Source organism: Dysidea avara, chromosome 13 (genome assembly GCF_963678975.1).
Source record: "Dysidea avara chromosome 13, odDysAvar1.4, whole genome shotgun sequence".
Classification (NCBI taxonomy): Eukaryota; Metazoa; Porifera; class Demospongiae; order Dictyoceratida; family Dysideidae; genus Dysidea; species Dysidea avara.
In genome coordinates, this window is record NC_089284.1 from 4,036,406 (window position 1) to 4,051,796 (window position 15,391).

At 37.2% G+C, this 15,391-nt stretch overlaps 1 protein-coding gene across 1 annotated transcript; it reads right to left on the reverse strand.

Moving 5' to 3' along the window:
* Positions 1–567: 567 nt before the first annotated feature.
* Positions 568–8,591, reverse strand: LOC136242451 (uncharacterized). The gene is made up of 10 exons (XM_066033875.1): positions 7,731–8,591; positions 3,448–3,609; positions 3,272–3,400; positions 3,021–3,224; positions 2,832–2,960; positions 2,742–2,786; positions 2,526–2,576; positions 2,424–2,468; positions 2,172–2,372; positions 568–926 (listed from the first exon to the last, which is right to left on the reverse strand). The coding sequence occupies exons 1-10, from the start codon at positions 8,509–8,511 to the stop codon at positions 655–657; spliced, it is 2,019 nt and encodes a 672-aa protein (XP_065889947.1). The 5' UTR covers positions 8,512–8,591; the 3' UTR covers positions 568–654.
* Positions 8,592–15,391: the final 6,800 nt, after the last annotated feature.

The following is a 15,391-nucleotide window of genomic DNA, read 5'->3' on the forward strand; positions in this document are numbered from 1 at the left end:
TTTGACAACTAACATTACCACAGTGATAGATGATCCATAGCAACAATATTATTACTTAGCAACTGTTGCTAAGGTAAATGTCTATTTAAGACCATAGCAATGGTTGCTAAGTGTGATCAGTCTGTTGCAGTGGCTATTTAAAAAAAATTCTGTTGGTTAGTAACAGTTGCTATGGTTATTGGATTAATTTGTAATAGGACAGATAGCTGTGGTATTTGAAATTAATAGTTCTCACATTGTAAACAGGAAGGAAACAGTGCTCCTTCCTGTTTACAATGCTCGCACTATTAAGAATACTACAGCCATTCATTATTATATATATATATATACAACAGGTTTAAGCATCCATGCCAAAGGGTGTGGCCCCTAAAAAATCCAAAAGTTGTGAGAAATGACTGCAATGATATAATGATGACAGCATCACCATGTAAATATTAAAATTATTAGTTATTTCTTGTGCACCATCTTTTGTTTCACAACTTTGTTAACCTAGACTTTTTAGTGGCTGTTTTGGTAGTATACCTAACTGTAGCATTTCCTAAACAAACAGCACTGTTGAGTCCATGCTGGAGATAAAATTTGTCACTTTAAAAGCAGTCACATTTCACAGAACATACATATAATACAAATACATACAGTTTCATTGGTGTGTGCCTACTGTAACCGTTTAAAATGACTAGATTCTTCTGCAATACGTGCCAAGTTCAAGTTGTACAATGCCACCGCAAGTTTACGTGTATTGTTGATGCTATCTTGGTCCCTCCACACTTCAAGTAGATGATGGACTTGCACCCAAGGTTCTAATCCATATAGATTTTTCATCTCACCAGGAGGCACATCAAGTTCCACACACACAGCATTGATGGTCACTGGCGTATTGTGGATAGCATGTGCCACATGCTTGAGGAGCTCTTTACTGGGAGTTTCTAATTATGCAACAACAAAAATTCTGCAATAAACGAAAAGTCAATACAGTGAAACATCACTAACATGTAATGAAGTGGCACTCATTGCCACCTGGAAATTATGGCATAGACAAATTTGTTAGGGATCAATGTACAGGTAACTACAGCATATTGGTCATAATTAAATCCTGCCAACACTGTCAGCTAAAGTATGCACATGCAAATAGTCATGGAAAGAACACTTATACATACACTGTATTGATGGACCAGTTATGGAGTGATTCTAGACGTCAGCATATTAGGTAATACATATGGCATAACTGATGATGACAGTCCTAGGGCAGTAGTAAGGGCTCCTCATTATTCAGTCATATAGATAAGAAATAAATAACATGTTATCCAACAGCAGCCTCTACCTGGTTTCTCAGTGTACACATCTTACTTGTGATGTGTTTATTGTAATGTCCTCCAACATGCCAATGAGCATATATATGTGTTGTGTGTGGTACACATAAGATGGGCACAACAGTACTAGTCATGTAATACAAAACATGTTGGCTACACAGGGGAATCATCTCCTATACCACAGTGTACATCAATTACTTAGTAAATTAATCATTTGTTAATGTGTAGAATAAATATTTTCCCTATTGGCAACCACACATCAGTAAACAACACACTCAAAGGTCTCTGATGTATTGAACAACTACGTTTCCTACTGACAAAGCAAAGCTAACTTTCCTCTTAAAAAACAACAACATAAGCCTTAACAAAAACCATATACTCTCTCCCTGTTTGGAATATCCTCTACATTCCAAATAACATCATTGTAAAACCTTTTAAGCGTAACTAGCTAAAAGGAGACAATAGTAGTGGCTATTTCTGAAGCCTTTGTCACCTAAGACTTTATAGTAGTGCTACACACCAACATCTCATCATGAAGTGATGATATAATGAACACTTTGATGGGCTTGTACACAAAAGGAAAATGATATAGACAGTTAATTTAATCTGACACACACACAATTTCACTGTAGCTTTCATATAACTCATATGTAACCATGACTACAAATCTATAATCATATTCAATACAATATCACAACCAGAAAATGCAAGTTGCGACAGGCAAAGAATGATGTCATTTATCATACAAAAAATCCTATTGGTTTATCAAACTTTCTGAGCACTACAGTATAACAATATATACTACTAACTAGGAAACTATAATACAACTTACGTATGGAACACTGCATACACAAAACTTACCATCAAAAAATTGTTTAGAAAAATCAACAGCTGTCGGAAACCTTTCATGTATTGACGGCAATAGAGTAGCAGGCACATTATGACTACCAGAATGATTCATTGAAGATGTCAGGGAACTAGAATGAATCATGGGAGATGTAAAGGAGTCAGTGGACTCATTACGAGTTGGGGGTGGAGTGGGAGCTTCAATCACATCAAAATCTGCAACACAAATCAGTAGTACATGATGGTATTACATGATCTTGGACATACCATCTGGTAGTGGGCCAGGCTTTACATCGAGCACAGATCTATCACCTAAAGTTAATATTATGTATTCACACACACACAATAAACCTGATCACCACAGCTTACCAGAACCATCCTCCAACTTACAACTTAGTAAAGACACCATAAACTTTTGTTCTATGGTAAAATCCAATAATATTGTTAACAAGCATACATAAATCTTGCAACGATTGTTCACCATAACAAGCTTACAATTTAAATAAAACAATATAGCCAGTCATCCTCGATTAAAGATGTTAACAACACAATCATACACCCCTCCCCAAATGACAATCCACGTACTTTCTAGCTCCTCATGATCCTTCTGTAAAGCAGTCGACAGGTAATCTGTAAAGTGAGTGGCTAATGAGTGACTATGGGCAGCAAACCCACCTGTGATCACAACGTACGACTGGAGCAAACAACCTTGCAACTTTGGAAAATTTCCTAACTTAGTACCATTCACCAACTGCTTAACCTTGTCTTGAAAACCTCTCGAAATCATTCTCTGTTTGAGTTTTTCTGCAAAAACAGTCATTCAGACATGACAAAACAGTATTCACTTTACCACTATATACTTACCACAGTATGATACCAACAGGTTCCAGCACTGCAGGCACATCAAGATTGTCTCCTGATATTCCTTAACACTGCTCATTGCCTTTTCCAAAATGTTGCCTAAGCTCTCACCATAGTGGACCATTGTATCTATATAGGTTTCCTTTGGTACTAGGTCCCCTAATACCCAGTCTCCTACTGGTGACTCTGCCACAGGTACATCTTTGTCTGTAGGAGATAATTAATACAATGAACATTGCGGGTTGGTCCCTTACATTTGGAAAGGATAGTAAGCAGTAGCCTGAGTTCACTGGTGACACGATATGCCTTACGGTTTGTGTGCCACTGTAGACTCAATATGCCAGATTGGTGAAGGTATAGGATCATCTCATGCAGCTCCACACCTATATAATATACAGTATTGTAATGTGTCATGTGATGCATAACTAACCATTGTATGTTGCCATGGAAATAATCTTATCAGCAACCAGGTATCCTTTCTTTGTCAGTTCCATGTGGTGTGACAGTGGTTTATCCATATTAACAACAATGGCAGCTAGTACAGCTGGAAGGTGTCTCTTTGAGAGTATGCTACCATCGGAGAATTGTTGAACTAGAGTACAATTACCAATAACACAATAGCATACAATTACAAGTGCAGTAGTGAAACCTGGTCACTGCATAATAAGGTCACCTCTCTACAGTAATAATGTCATTTGTGTACAAATTGATCTGTCTAATGTAGCCACCTGCTTAACAAGAGCACCCCAAAGGTGACTGGAATATACAGGTTTCACTGTAGTAGCAAGAGTTAATATGGAGAGGATAGTATCTAACGCTATATAGTCCTGTAATAGATAATTGTACATAATTTAAGCGGCTTCTTTTTTGTATACCATAGACTATAGTATGTGTAAGTTGAGCTGGATCCTAAAAAACAGCTAAAAATTAAAAGTGGATTTTTTCTCAGAGAGTAAACATTTCAGCCAACCAGATGATTAATGGTGACAGCAAAGGCGTCAACAACAGACATGTACAGTTTGGCTCCATTATAAGATCGGGTTGTAATGGACACTGTACTTTTATGGCTCCCCCATTGGAAATGTATGGTGAAAATTTTGATTGGCTATATATATTACGTCAGACATTTGAACGACAAGATTTTGAAAAAAAAAATTTAGTAGGTCAAGCAGTACTACAAATGAGCTAAATTTCTACAAATGCATTCATGAACTATTAAATGTTTTTGAGGATCCAGCTCAATGCGTACGTACTATAGCTAGTATATTTGTATTTAACCACAAAGATCATGCCAGACACAATGGTGTGCATTAAACTTGGCCAGCAAGAGCAGCACTGTTGCACTAAAGAGCATGGCTGATAACCCCTCGAGGATAACTCTAATACATGTAAAAGATGATGGAGTGCCACTCGGAATTTACAACTGCATCCTGGCCATATGTCACCATGTTAACAAGTGAAACCTGCCTTCAAGCATTTTTTTAAATGAAGGAGCAGTGTTCATTATATATCCTTACTCAGTCATTAGTGATTTGCTGGTTCATAATATCTTCAAACATTCTTCACTGCGCGGCTAAACTAATTACGGTAAAGAAACAAACAAATACTACAAATCTCAAGAAAACAGGAATACGTACGTATACAGCATTAGATACTCTCCTCTCCATATTATTAACTCTTAGTAGTAGGTATCACAAAAGTTTGTCCAAAAGTATCAACCACAAACCAGGCTTGTATTTCCTTCACGGTGACAGTTAAAAATAATGTGCTTTCAAAGCAACCAAAAATGCTTCCAAATAGTTACAGCATTGGTAGTCCCCACCCACATTGTCCTCAGTTTGAATAGAAATCTTGTTGAAATATTCTAACTATAACTTGTCTTTTAATAAACAAGATCCCTTTGTACTGGGTTAAAGTTACAACAAACTTTTATTTGATGTGATTACTAATTGGTGCCTTCAGACAAGGGAATAAATATGGTACTCAAGGAAATGAAAGATTTACTGTGCAAACTAGAAATTCCCAAGTTACTACAGTAAAGAACTTATAAGTAATTGACGACTTACACTTTATTATGACTGAAGCGAGCATAAACTTTACATTCACTTGGCATGTGTAGCACAAATAGTATAAATACAATAGGACTTCATTTCATGGAAAACAAGTTTATTAGTGAAAAACAAATTTGTGAATAAAAATTGAATTAAATAACACCAACTCTCGACTGTATATACAGCTAATTATTATTATCTTACATCATGAAAGTGTATTCATTAACAATCACGTATAAAAATATGCAGTGCAATAAAAAAGCAACTACAGTATTCAGCTAGGAAAGACCAACTTACAGACCCTGATAGCCTTAAGACACTGGAACCATATAGCTACGAATAAGACCAATGAGTTCAGTCAAAATAACACGTTTCTCTTAACTTCCACTACAATATGTAGTGTCTGTTGCACATAAGGCTTCCACTTCAACATGTACACATGCCACATTTCCTAGGCAACCAAAGACTGTTGACATTAAAATAAAAATCTAATACTGTTGACGTCACAATAAAATTTTAATGCATACAGTTTATACATGTAAAGATAGTGATGCAAAAGCAATAAGGGCCAGCAAAATAGGCACGTTGTAGTACTCCACATAACGTTAAGTCTTATTATGTTGTCATTACAGTCAATGGTACTAAGGTTGTGAATTTTATGATAGGCCAGTAGCCCTTTTAACAGTCTAGTGTATCTACCATGGTGAGAAAAATACTAACCCAATATAAAGGGATCTTGTTTCTAAGAAGAAGAGTTATAGTTAGAACATTTCAACAAGATTTTTATGCAAACCGAGGACAATGTGGGTGAGGGCTACCAACAAATATTTAGTTATTGAGGCTGTATATCGGCACATTCCAAGTGGTTTAGAAATTTCCCAGAGAAAAATGAGCTAGAGAAAGTAGTAAATTGTGACTGCCTAGTACCAAGATATATCCAGCCATGACATTGTGATATTAAAGTATCAATGTTGATATATAAAGCCTGTCTTATCCAGAAGTAAACTAACAGAGAGGCCAATTCATTTTTGACTTTGCCGACTTAATGACCCTGGTGCAGTTTCTATTCTAAATGTTGTAGTAGCTTCATCATCATACAATGAGAACAGATTTGTTTTTTATTCATGTTATTGTTTTGTTGTTTTTTTTCGCAGCCTGGCAAATATTCACTATTTGGCTGGCAGTCATCCACCACAACTCAAATATCAAGCACACTAGTTGTATGAAGGTACTTTCTGGTGAGTTTGAGGGTGCAAAGTGTCTATCCTCCTCAAACTACCAAAAACCTTCAGTGAAAGATATTATTTTGCTTACTTAATGTTAGGGTCAGGTTTATTCTTCACCTGGGTGTGTACTTTCTTATACACAGAAGTGGATAGTTGGCAGCAGCACAGCATAGTGGTACACATCCTGATCTCACACTGAGGAATCCCAGGATTGTTTTATTTTTTATCTCTTGTTCCATCACCTATTCGTCTAAGTTCTAGATTTTATTCATGTGACTGCTATGCAAAAGCTATTAAAAAGCTTTGTACACACAGCACTACATTAGTTACATAGATGGTACACGCAGTGGTGATTGCATATACAAATGCTGGTCTCAACTATCTACTTTCTCCTGCCACTTGGTCGAAGAAGTAGCAGTCAACAAAAGTTAGTCAAGAGGTGTAACATTAATCTATTACAAAGACTGCACAGTAAAGCACTTATACATCACTAATCAGCTAGTATTTCTGTAGAGAACCGTCTATTAATGTTCTGTTTTCAAGAAACAAATACTGGCAATGATGCTTTGTAAAAAACACTGTAGATTTAGTAATACCACACCACAAATGAAGTAAACAATATGCTATACTATATCTCTTGCAGTTATTATGTATGCCCTGGATAAAAGTAACTTGCATAGTATTGGGAGCCCATCAGTTTCAACCAATGCAACTTTTTCTTTCCTTTAAACACTTGAGTTGGAATAAAATTTGGTACAGATTACATTTTTTTGTCAAAACATTGAAGCTTTTGTGTTCCAGGAATAGTTTTAGATTCTGAAACCTTATTTGACGAAAGGCCTCCGCTCTTTAATAGTCCTCACAAGTACAGAAATTAAAATGTATTATTTTGGGATATTATCAGATGCGCACTCATATAATTGATGTGGTGTCATTATTTGATAGACGATGAATGAGTAGTACTTTGCCAAACTAAAAAGATCCATAACTATTTGGATCATCACAACATCCATGCAGAAAATTCAGACTTGCTCACAGAAAACAGGTTAAACTATCCCTCCCATATGGTACTCTACAATGAGACAAACAAAACACATGAATCAATAGTCCAAAGAGCTCTACTAGCTTTCATTTCATACTAGTACAGAGGAGGTAGGAGACATACGTTGCACGACACTTTTTAATCGCAAATTTCTCCTCTGCTGGCATGCAGTACATCAGGCACATTGGCTATACAGGTGATAATTGATGACACACTGGTTGTACTTGTGTGGTAGGTGTGTAATTGGCATCAAGGAAAACCTCACATTTCTGACTAACCACCACTGGAGTCCAAAGGGCAAAAATATCACTTCAATATTCTTTAATCAAACCACGTAACCATATAACTCACACAAAACTAATTAAACAACTATAATTTTATTGTAAACACTTACCAATCAACTGACTGGCCATCTGAAGCACTGATGTCCCTGTTGTCACATAGGTATTGGTGCCTCCCAGTGAAACGGCAGAACCATTTAGTCGGACATTGTGTATTCCACACACTTGTAGTAACGAGGAGTCCAGTATTGCACTACCTGAAGCTGAGTAACTGGCATCCTTAACTTCATAGCTTATCACTTCTGTATATGCCCTGACCTTGTCCCCCAGTAACAGTGTACTTTGCTGTCCTTCTGAATAAAAGTATTCTTCGGACATTGACTTACACAGGCGAAGGTATTTCTTTATCTTTGGCTGCTGCTTATAAGTGATCGGAAAAGTGTCTACATTCGCGATGTCCACGATAGACAACGGAGAAAATTTTCTATTTCCTGAACTTAGCTCAATCTGTACTTTTATCTTGTCGCTGAATTCCTTTGTGAGTACCAGCACACTGAAACTGGCCACACAGTGACACCGCTGGCCTGATCTATCCTCAAGGTCACAGCAGGTAAACACATTGGTGACATTGGAGATGATTAAGTCAAACACAGCTGGCTTTTTCGTCCCAATTGCAAAGTTTACTGTCCATTTTCCTCTTTCGAAGTCTTCACGCTTTGAATAAAGCCGACAAACACTAAGTATCACGTAGTCGCCATTGTTGTCTTGTAGTGGGTGAGGAACGAATGGAAGTGTAGCGAGACAGAGGCAACCTCTCTGGACATCGCTCCCGTTTTCAAACTCATTACAAATGTTACAACAAGAATAATCTCTACTGCGAGCTAAGTCTTCCATTAAACACTCTATTAAAGTTTAAACAAGTAACAACCGTATTAATACCGAACTCATGAAACAGGGTGTGTCGAGGTCAACTTTATACACAATCTCCGGAAGTAATCTAATGTGTATCTGATTTGAGGTGATTCCCCATGGCAAGTTGACATCGCCTTTCATTGTATCATACATTCAGCTAAATGTCGGCAATGTTTACATAGAGTATAGTGAACCACTCATGGTCTTGTACTCTTACTGTAATTTGTTTGTCTGTGGAATTACACTGTTGAGATGTTTACATCTATTCTGAAAGTCCTTTGTGGGACTTGGATTCTGCTTCTTATACCCCCACTCGGCAGTATGTTTTCATCTTTAGCTGCAAGGCTTTCTTTTCAACACTGGTTGGGGGTTGTATGTAGTCTGGTGCGGCCGCCCCTTCGCAAACTTTCCTGTTTGAAGTTTCTCAGTATGTCCTCTCAGCTGTAATGTTGCGGATGCATGATAACAGAATTGTATCAGTAAGTACATCTACCAAGTTGTTCATAATTTTATACATCATAGGAGTTCTCAGGGTATTGCATCTGCTTTCTATAGCAGGCCATCCAAGTATACTAATCATTTCCGATACACTTGCATACCTATCAAACTTGTTTAACGCATATCTAGCAGCATGTCTTTATACCATCTCTATATAGCTTGTACATTGTATTGAATTATACACTACCCACATGCAAGCAGGATAAGGTGAGGAAGAGAATCACTAATAAACAAAGACAGCAGGATTACAACATCCTGACCTGGAATGGAAGGAAATACATCTGGAAGACCACTAAAGGACACAAGTAGATGAGAACACTGACAAGAGCCAACAAAGGTTGCTGAAGAAATACTGTTGATTTCACCTCTCTCATGCATAGTAGCTAGGAGCCAGGATATAATAAGATCTGCAAATACATGTTAAAGTATGCAGATTGAAGAGTACATTCTGATAGATTACAGAGTACGTGTAATGTAGTGACTGCAATCTCTACCACAACTACGTAACAACACTAACAGTGGTCAAGTGTGGAACAAACACCTGACATACCTTACTCCTATCCATCAACTACTATCAAGATTGGTCGATAAACTTTACCAGAGACCAGCCCAGACAAAAAAAACATGCAGCTAGTGGTGTACAAATATAATGCAAGATCCAGGGACTGTGTTGGTCAGTGAAGTGCCAAATCTATTCAATGTTGGAAATTTGACTGGTGCATATGCATGACAACTTACGTATGTAATATTGTTACTGTAGCTATAGTGAAAATGTATTCCATGTGTACGTATATAAGAGGTGCAAATGGCAGTGTGCAAGATACAACATCAAATCAAGAAAGATGCAAAGTATAGAGTCGTCATGCAGCCTAAAAAGATGGCATGGCACTGTGTATTAGCTGCAAACTCTGTTTAATGCAATTTTGGTTTAAAAACTATATATAGTACCTTCATCATGCAAGTGCTGCAGGCTATTGCAAATCACTGTCACAACCTACAAGGTCTAAACTTTTGTGGTATATGTATATCAAGTGTTGAGGATCAGACGTGGCTGTGGGAAATATTAAGTAGCATGAAGCTTACCCACTTGGGAGTGAACTTTTGTGTTTTCAGTGACATCAAAAGACAAGAAAAGGTTAATTTGTTTGTATCAGAAGTGTTGGACTATCAGAGAAATACAAAGAGGTGATTGTTGGGGTTGTAAGTTTGTTATCACAAAAGTTACATTAAAGTTGTCCTATTTTCCAAAATTATTGTTAGCTACGCGCTACGCATTTGTGACTATTCAACTATACACTACCACCCACAATTGGTACAGGAGGGCAATTGGAAACAGTGGAAATGGAAACTGGAAATGGAAAGTGGAAAACGGAAATGGTAAACAGTCATATAAGTATACCCTAGAGTAAAACCTTCGTTTAGTAGCCATGCACCTTTTATAAGACCACCTCTGTACAAAGACTATACATTGCAATTAGATATCAAAAATGGCTAAGGACCACTTCGTGGTCACAGACCACCTCTTTACATGGTAATATTTGGTAAGCTTCAAACATGTGCTTCATGACTCATATCAGTGTCATCTCTTTGTCCACATGCACTTCACTCAATTCATATACCATCATCGCTAGTTTGTACCAGCATAGATAATAATATGGTACCAGAATGTGTCATACAAAAGATATATTCCATGCAAGTGAAATGTAGATAGTACACTACAACCTACTGTATCAATGAAAAATGAGGTCTCATAGGGGATGATGACCTAGCTGTTTTGATAAAGCAGTCAAAACATAGGATGTTTGGAGCCTAGCTGTATTACAATGTGAAGAGGTGGTCTTATAAAAGGTGGTCAGTATGCCATAGCCATTTTTGAGACCTAATACAATGTGGTCTTTGTACAGAGGTGGTCTTTATAAGAAGGTGGTCTTTCAGAGGTGGCCACTAAACAAGGGCTTGGGTACATTTATGTGACGATTTTGACCATTTCCGTTTTCCATTCAGTTCCACTTTCTGTTTCCGGTTTCCATTTCCACTGTTTCCAATTCCCCGGTACAGGATGTGATTAATAACTGTACTGAACTAAAAGTATTTTACTGTCTGCATGCCATAATCCATCACTGAACTTAACCCATAATCATAATCTACAACAGTTATACAGTTGTTCAGAAGACAGTTATGTTCCAAATGACTTTGTGACCTCAGTTTCAGCTCATGGTGGACTGGTAAATGTAGTCACAAGTTATGATTGTATGATATTTGGCAGCTGAAGGTATAAAATCTCTTGTAAGGAACTCTCCCAAACTGATAATGTTATGTTTGTGTGTTAGAGCTGAATGTATGGATGTGCAGAATTTTAATGCCCTACTAAAGAAGTTGTTCTGGGATAAAAAATTGTTTACTGATGGCTCAGTATACTGCATGGTCAGTGGCGGATCTAGGATTTTTAAAAGGGGGTTTCTGAAAGTTGGTATAACTGAATAAGGCATCTGATGACATTTATCCAGGAAAATTTGAGACTTTAGAAGTTCTGAGATCGGATATTAGGCTATTTTTAGTTACAAATTGCAATAATTCCAATGCTTTAAACAAACACTATATTGCTAACTATATAGGGCGAAGATGGTGACTGCAATCTGTAACTTTGATTGCTCAATTAGAGTAGTTACATGACTGCTCTATTAGAGTATCTCGATCGTTTTTAATACAGTGAGAGATGAAAAATGAAGTGTTGCTGATGGTTTAATAGCTATAAATGGTGTCAGTTAAGTGCAACTACATGCATGCTACTGAAAAACAGTGGTATATAGTTATTTGCTATGACAAATTGTCAGTACAACAATGGTTATGTGCCACTGAGCTAGATTTAAAAGGGGGTTTCTGTCGAAACCCCAGAAACCCCTCTAGATCCGCCACTGATGGTGGATAACATGTTAGATCTAGATGTTGTAAAGGAAAGATTCGTAGATCTTTTTCCACTTTGGGAACTGAACACAATGTAACACAATGGGGTTTTATTATTATTAATACATAATTTGATATTTGATTAGTAACTGTGGACATAGGCGATTCTAAGGGGGGGCCAGGGGGGGCCAAGGCCCCCCTGTTAAAAAATAACTTTTAAAAAATCTTGGGGAAAAGTTGCTGTATAGATTGGCATTGTTATTTTTAGCATTTTTCATGTTTTTAGAACAAATTTTAGGCTGTTTTCAAGCCTTTAAATTGCAAAAATCCTGCAGCTTCTGGGGGTTGCACCCCCAGACCCCCCTGAAAGTATTACTTTATACAACAATAGTTATGTTGTTCCCTACTAGTGTTGTTTTAGTACAGCAAATTCATTTTAGTTTTGTTCTAGTTCTAGTACCCCAATTCTGCCATAGTTTTAGTTAGTTCTAGTTCTAGTATCCCAATTCTGCCATAGTTTTAGTTAGTTCTAGTTCTAGTATCCCAATTCTACCATAGTTTTAGTTAGTTTTAGTTCTAGTACCCCATATTTCTGTAATTTTAGTTAGTATTAGTTTCATTTTAGTTAATGTTAGATATCTTCACATATACTAACCTTGGTAGCACCCCCTAGACTTCCAGAAACTTTAGATTGGTGGTTTGATGTTCAGCACTATTTCCACTTACCATTGTGCACAAATGAACAAATGCTCTAATAGAACTGAGCTTAAATAACCTAAATAGGCAAAATTAATGCTGAATAGCAATGTTTCAGAGGAGGTTGGACACAATACAAGCACTTCTGAAATTTATTTCTGTTTATTGCATAATTCTAATACATGACGAGGAGTAAGTGATAGAAGAAATGCTTAGCAATATCCCCACTACATGTTACCTTGTGCTTCTTAAGATGAACAGCAAATTCTTATTGCAAGGTGGGTGTGCGAGTTTCTAATTCTCTTTTTGATTCTCTGTAAGGCCAAACTAGCAGCATCCGCTCTTCTTTTTCAATACTCTGAGAGGCTTTGTTAGCATGCACATTGCTTTCTTCGACAGTCATTGTGTTTAAATACATGTACATAGGGTGTCCCTATAGTATTACACATGGATTCCACCCAGCGAATGCTTACACATGTGATCCTGTAGATTTCAAGAGCAATTTACGTGCCTGGAGTAGTGGGGTTGAATGGGGTTGACCGGCGGAATAGACTAAACTTGAAGTGCACTCTCGAATGGTACTTGTGAAAACTTTTGTGAATGCTTGGTTAAACTTTCAATACAAAATGTATGCACTCACATGTGCATGTCCAACCTCCTCTGACAATGTTTATGGTATCATTTGCAGGAATTTGCAGGCATCACCATCTTCAAAGAAAAGTGTAAAGTGGTTATAGTGTACAATACCCTTTTACGTAGGATTGCTTGACAAACCTTTTAGTTAGTTCTAGTTCTTGAACTAAAAGTTTTAAAGGTTTTGGTTTAGTTCTAGTTTTTGAACCAAAACTTGAAAGAATTTTAGTTTAGTTCTAGTGTACTAGAACTAGAATTAAATTGCTATACTAAAACTAGATTTAGTTCTAGTTCCTTAGAACTAAAACAACACTATTCCCTACTGGGCCCCCCCCTGTAGGCCAGGTCTAGAATCGCCACTGACTGTGGACATAGTTCAGGGGCGGATCCAGGGGGGGGGGGGGGGGGGGGGGGGGCTTTGGGGGCTGAAGCCCCCCCTTCATATTTAGGCTTTACTTGATCAATATGCTGAGTATTATAATGAAATTTTGTCTTAGCATAATTATATGATCACTAATAATACAAATACTCATAAAATTACCTTATAAACATCTTTCCAAGGTATTATCAGTGGATTTATGCTAAAGTTTATGTAACAAGGACCCAGATCAGCATTGGAGGTGTACAAGATCGAGATACTCTAATAGAGCAGTCAGCTAACTACTCTAATAGAACATTCACTGGAAACATGTAGTTGGTTCTGTTATGGAATTTTTCCAAATCTGCCAGCACCTATACATACAATGAAGTGCATTGGTCTGTTTAAAGGGCTTCTTTCATCTACTAGTGTAGTTAATATGTATGGCAATACTTAATTCAAGTGCACAATTTCCATTGAAAATGCTCTCAGATTCAATCTTGTATTGTTCATATTTCAAAATTTTCCACTTTCAACATTCTTAATAATTCTAACATGCACCTATTCAGTATTGTGCAATTGTGAGAGGGGTGCATCATGTACTTGGTTGTCTGTACCTACCAAACTTTTCCATTAGCAAAATGCTTTAGAGAGCCATACCTATAATCTAAAGGCAGTATATAAAATATCTGCAGGCAGAAAATATTATGAATTTTATGTGGAAATGTCTCCAAATTGCAGTATTTTAGCATCTATTTTTCAAAATTTTCCTGGGGGGGCATGCCCCCAGGCCCCCCTAGTTCCAGCATGCTCTGCATGCTGGGAAGTGTGCTTTGCACACCTCTACCCAACCTTGAGTTAGCCCCCCCCCCTTTTACAAATCCTAGATCCACCCCTGCTCATGTGATCTGTAGCATTTTAAACAGATCTTAATAAGTATAGAAATACACTTTCTGCACCCAATGGAATGTGAAGCATGCAGATGATAAACCACTTCTTGTGTGTCCCATATGTCTGCTGTGTCCTGTGTGTCCTAGTGTTTCCACTGTGTTCACCATGTCTTTTGTGTCCACCAAACCTTACATTGTGAGAACTAAATCTAATGTTAATATTCAACATAACTGCATGTGTTATCAACCTTACATTGCAATTTTGTACCATTAATTTTAACTTAATGTGGCTAACTTTACACAACTATATAGAAGCAATCAATCTCTGTCAACTGATGGCATTTGTTTTCGTAGGTGTATGAAGTCCAAAGTCCCAACTTGATAATATCATTGCATGCACTAAATCTATAAGGTTATATATTTGCAATATCCTGCACATACCACTTAAAATAAAAAGTCTTATTTGTCATAATTTCATGTGTGATTTGTTTCAGGTCAATAAGAGTAGTAGACAGGTGTCTGAAGTTGATACGATAGATATGTATACTAATTTTCCTGGGAAATTGGCCGGACTAGTCACATCTATTGCTGCACTTGATGGGAAGTGATGTGTCTGTTCTCTTATAGGACAACCCTTATGTATAACTCCAACAAGAAACACTGATATACACTCCGGTGCATGATTTTGGCATTTTAGTAAAGTAACTGTACCTAAGAGAAAAGAATTATTAGCTATTGTAGAGGATGCATGCATGGAGAAATGAGGTGACCAGTAAAGTATTCCTATGAATAAGATGTGGTTCACTCAGTATCCAATGCCATGGATCATGCAGTGCAGCTGGTATGCAGATATGGATCCTTTGAGTACAACAAAATCACTTTT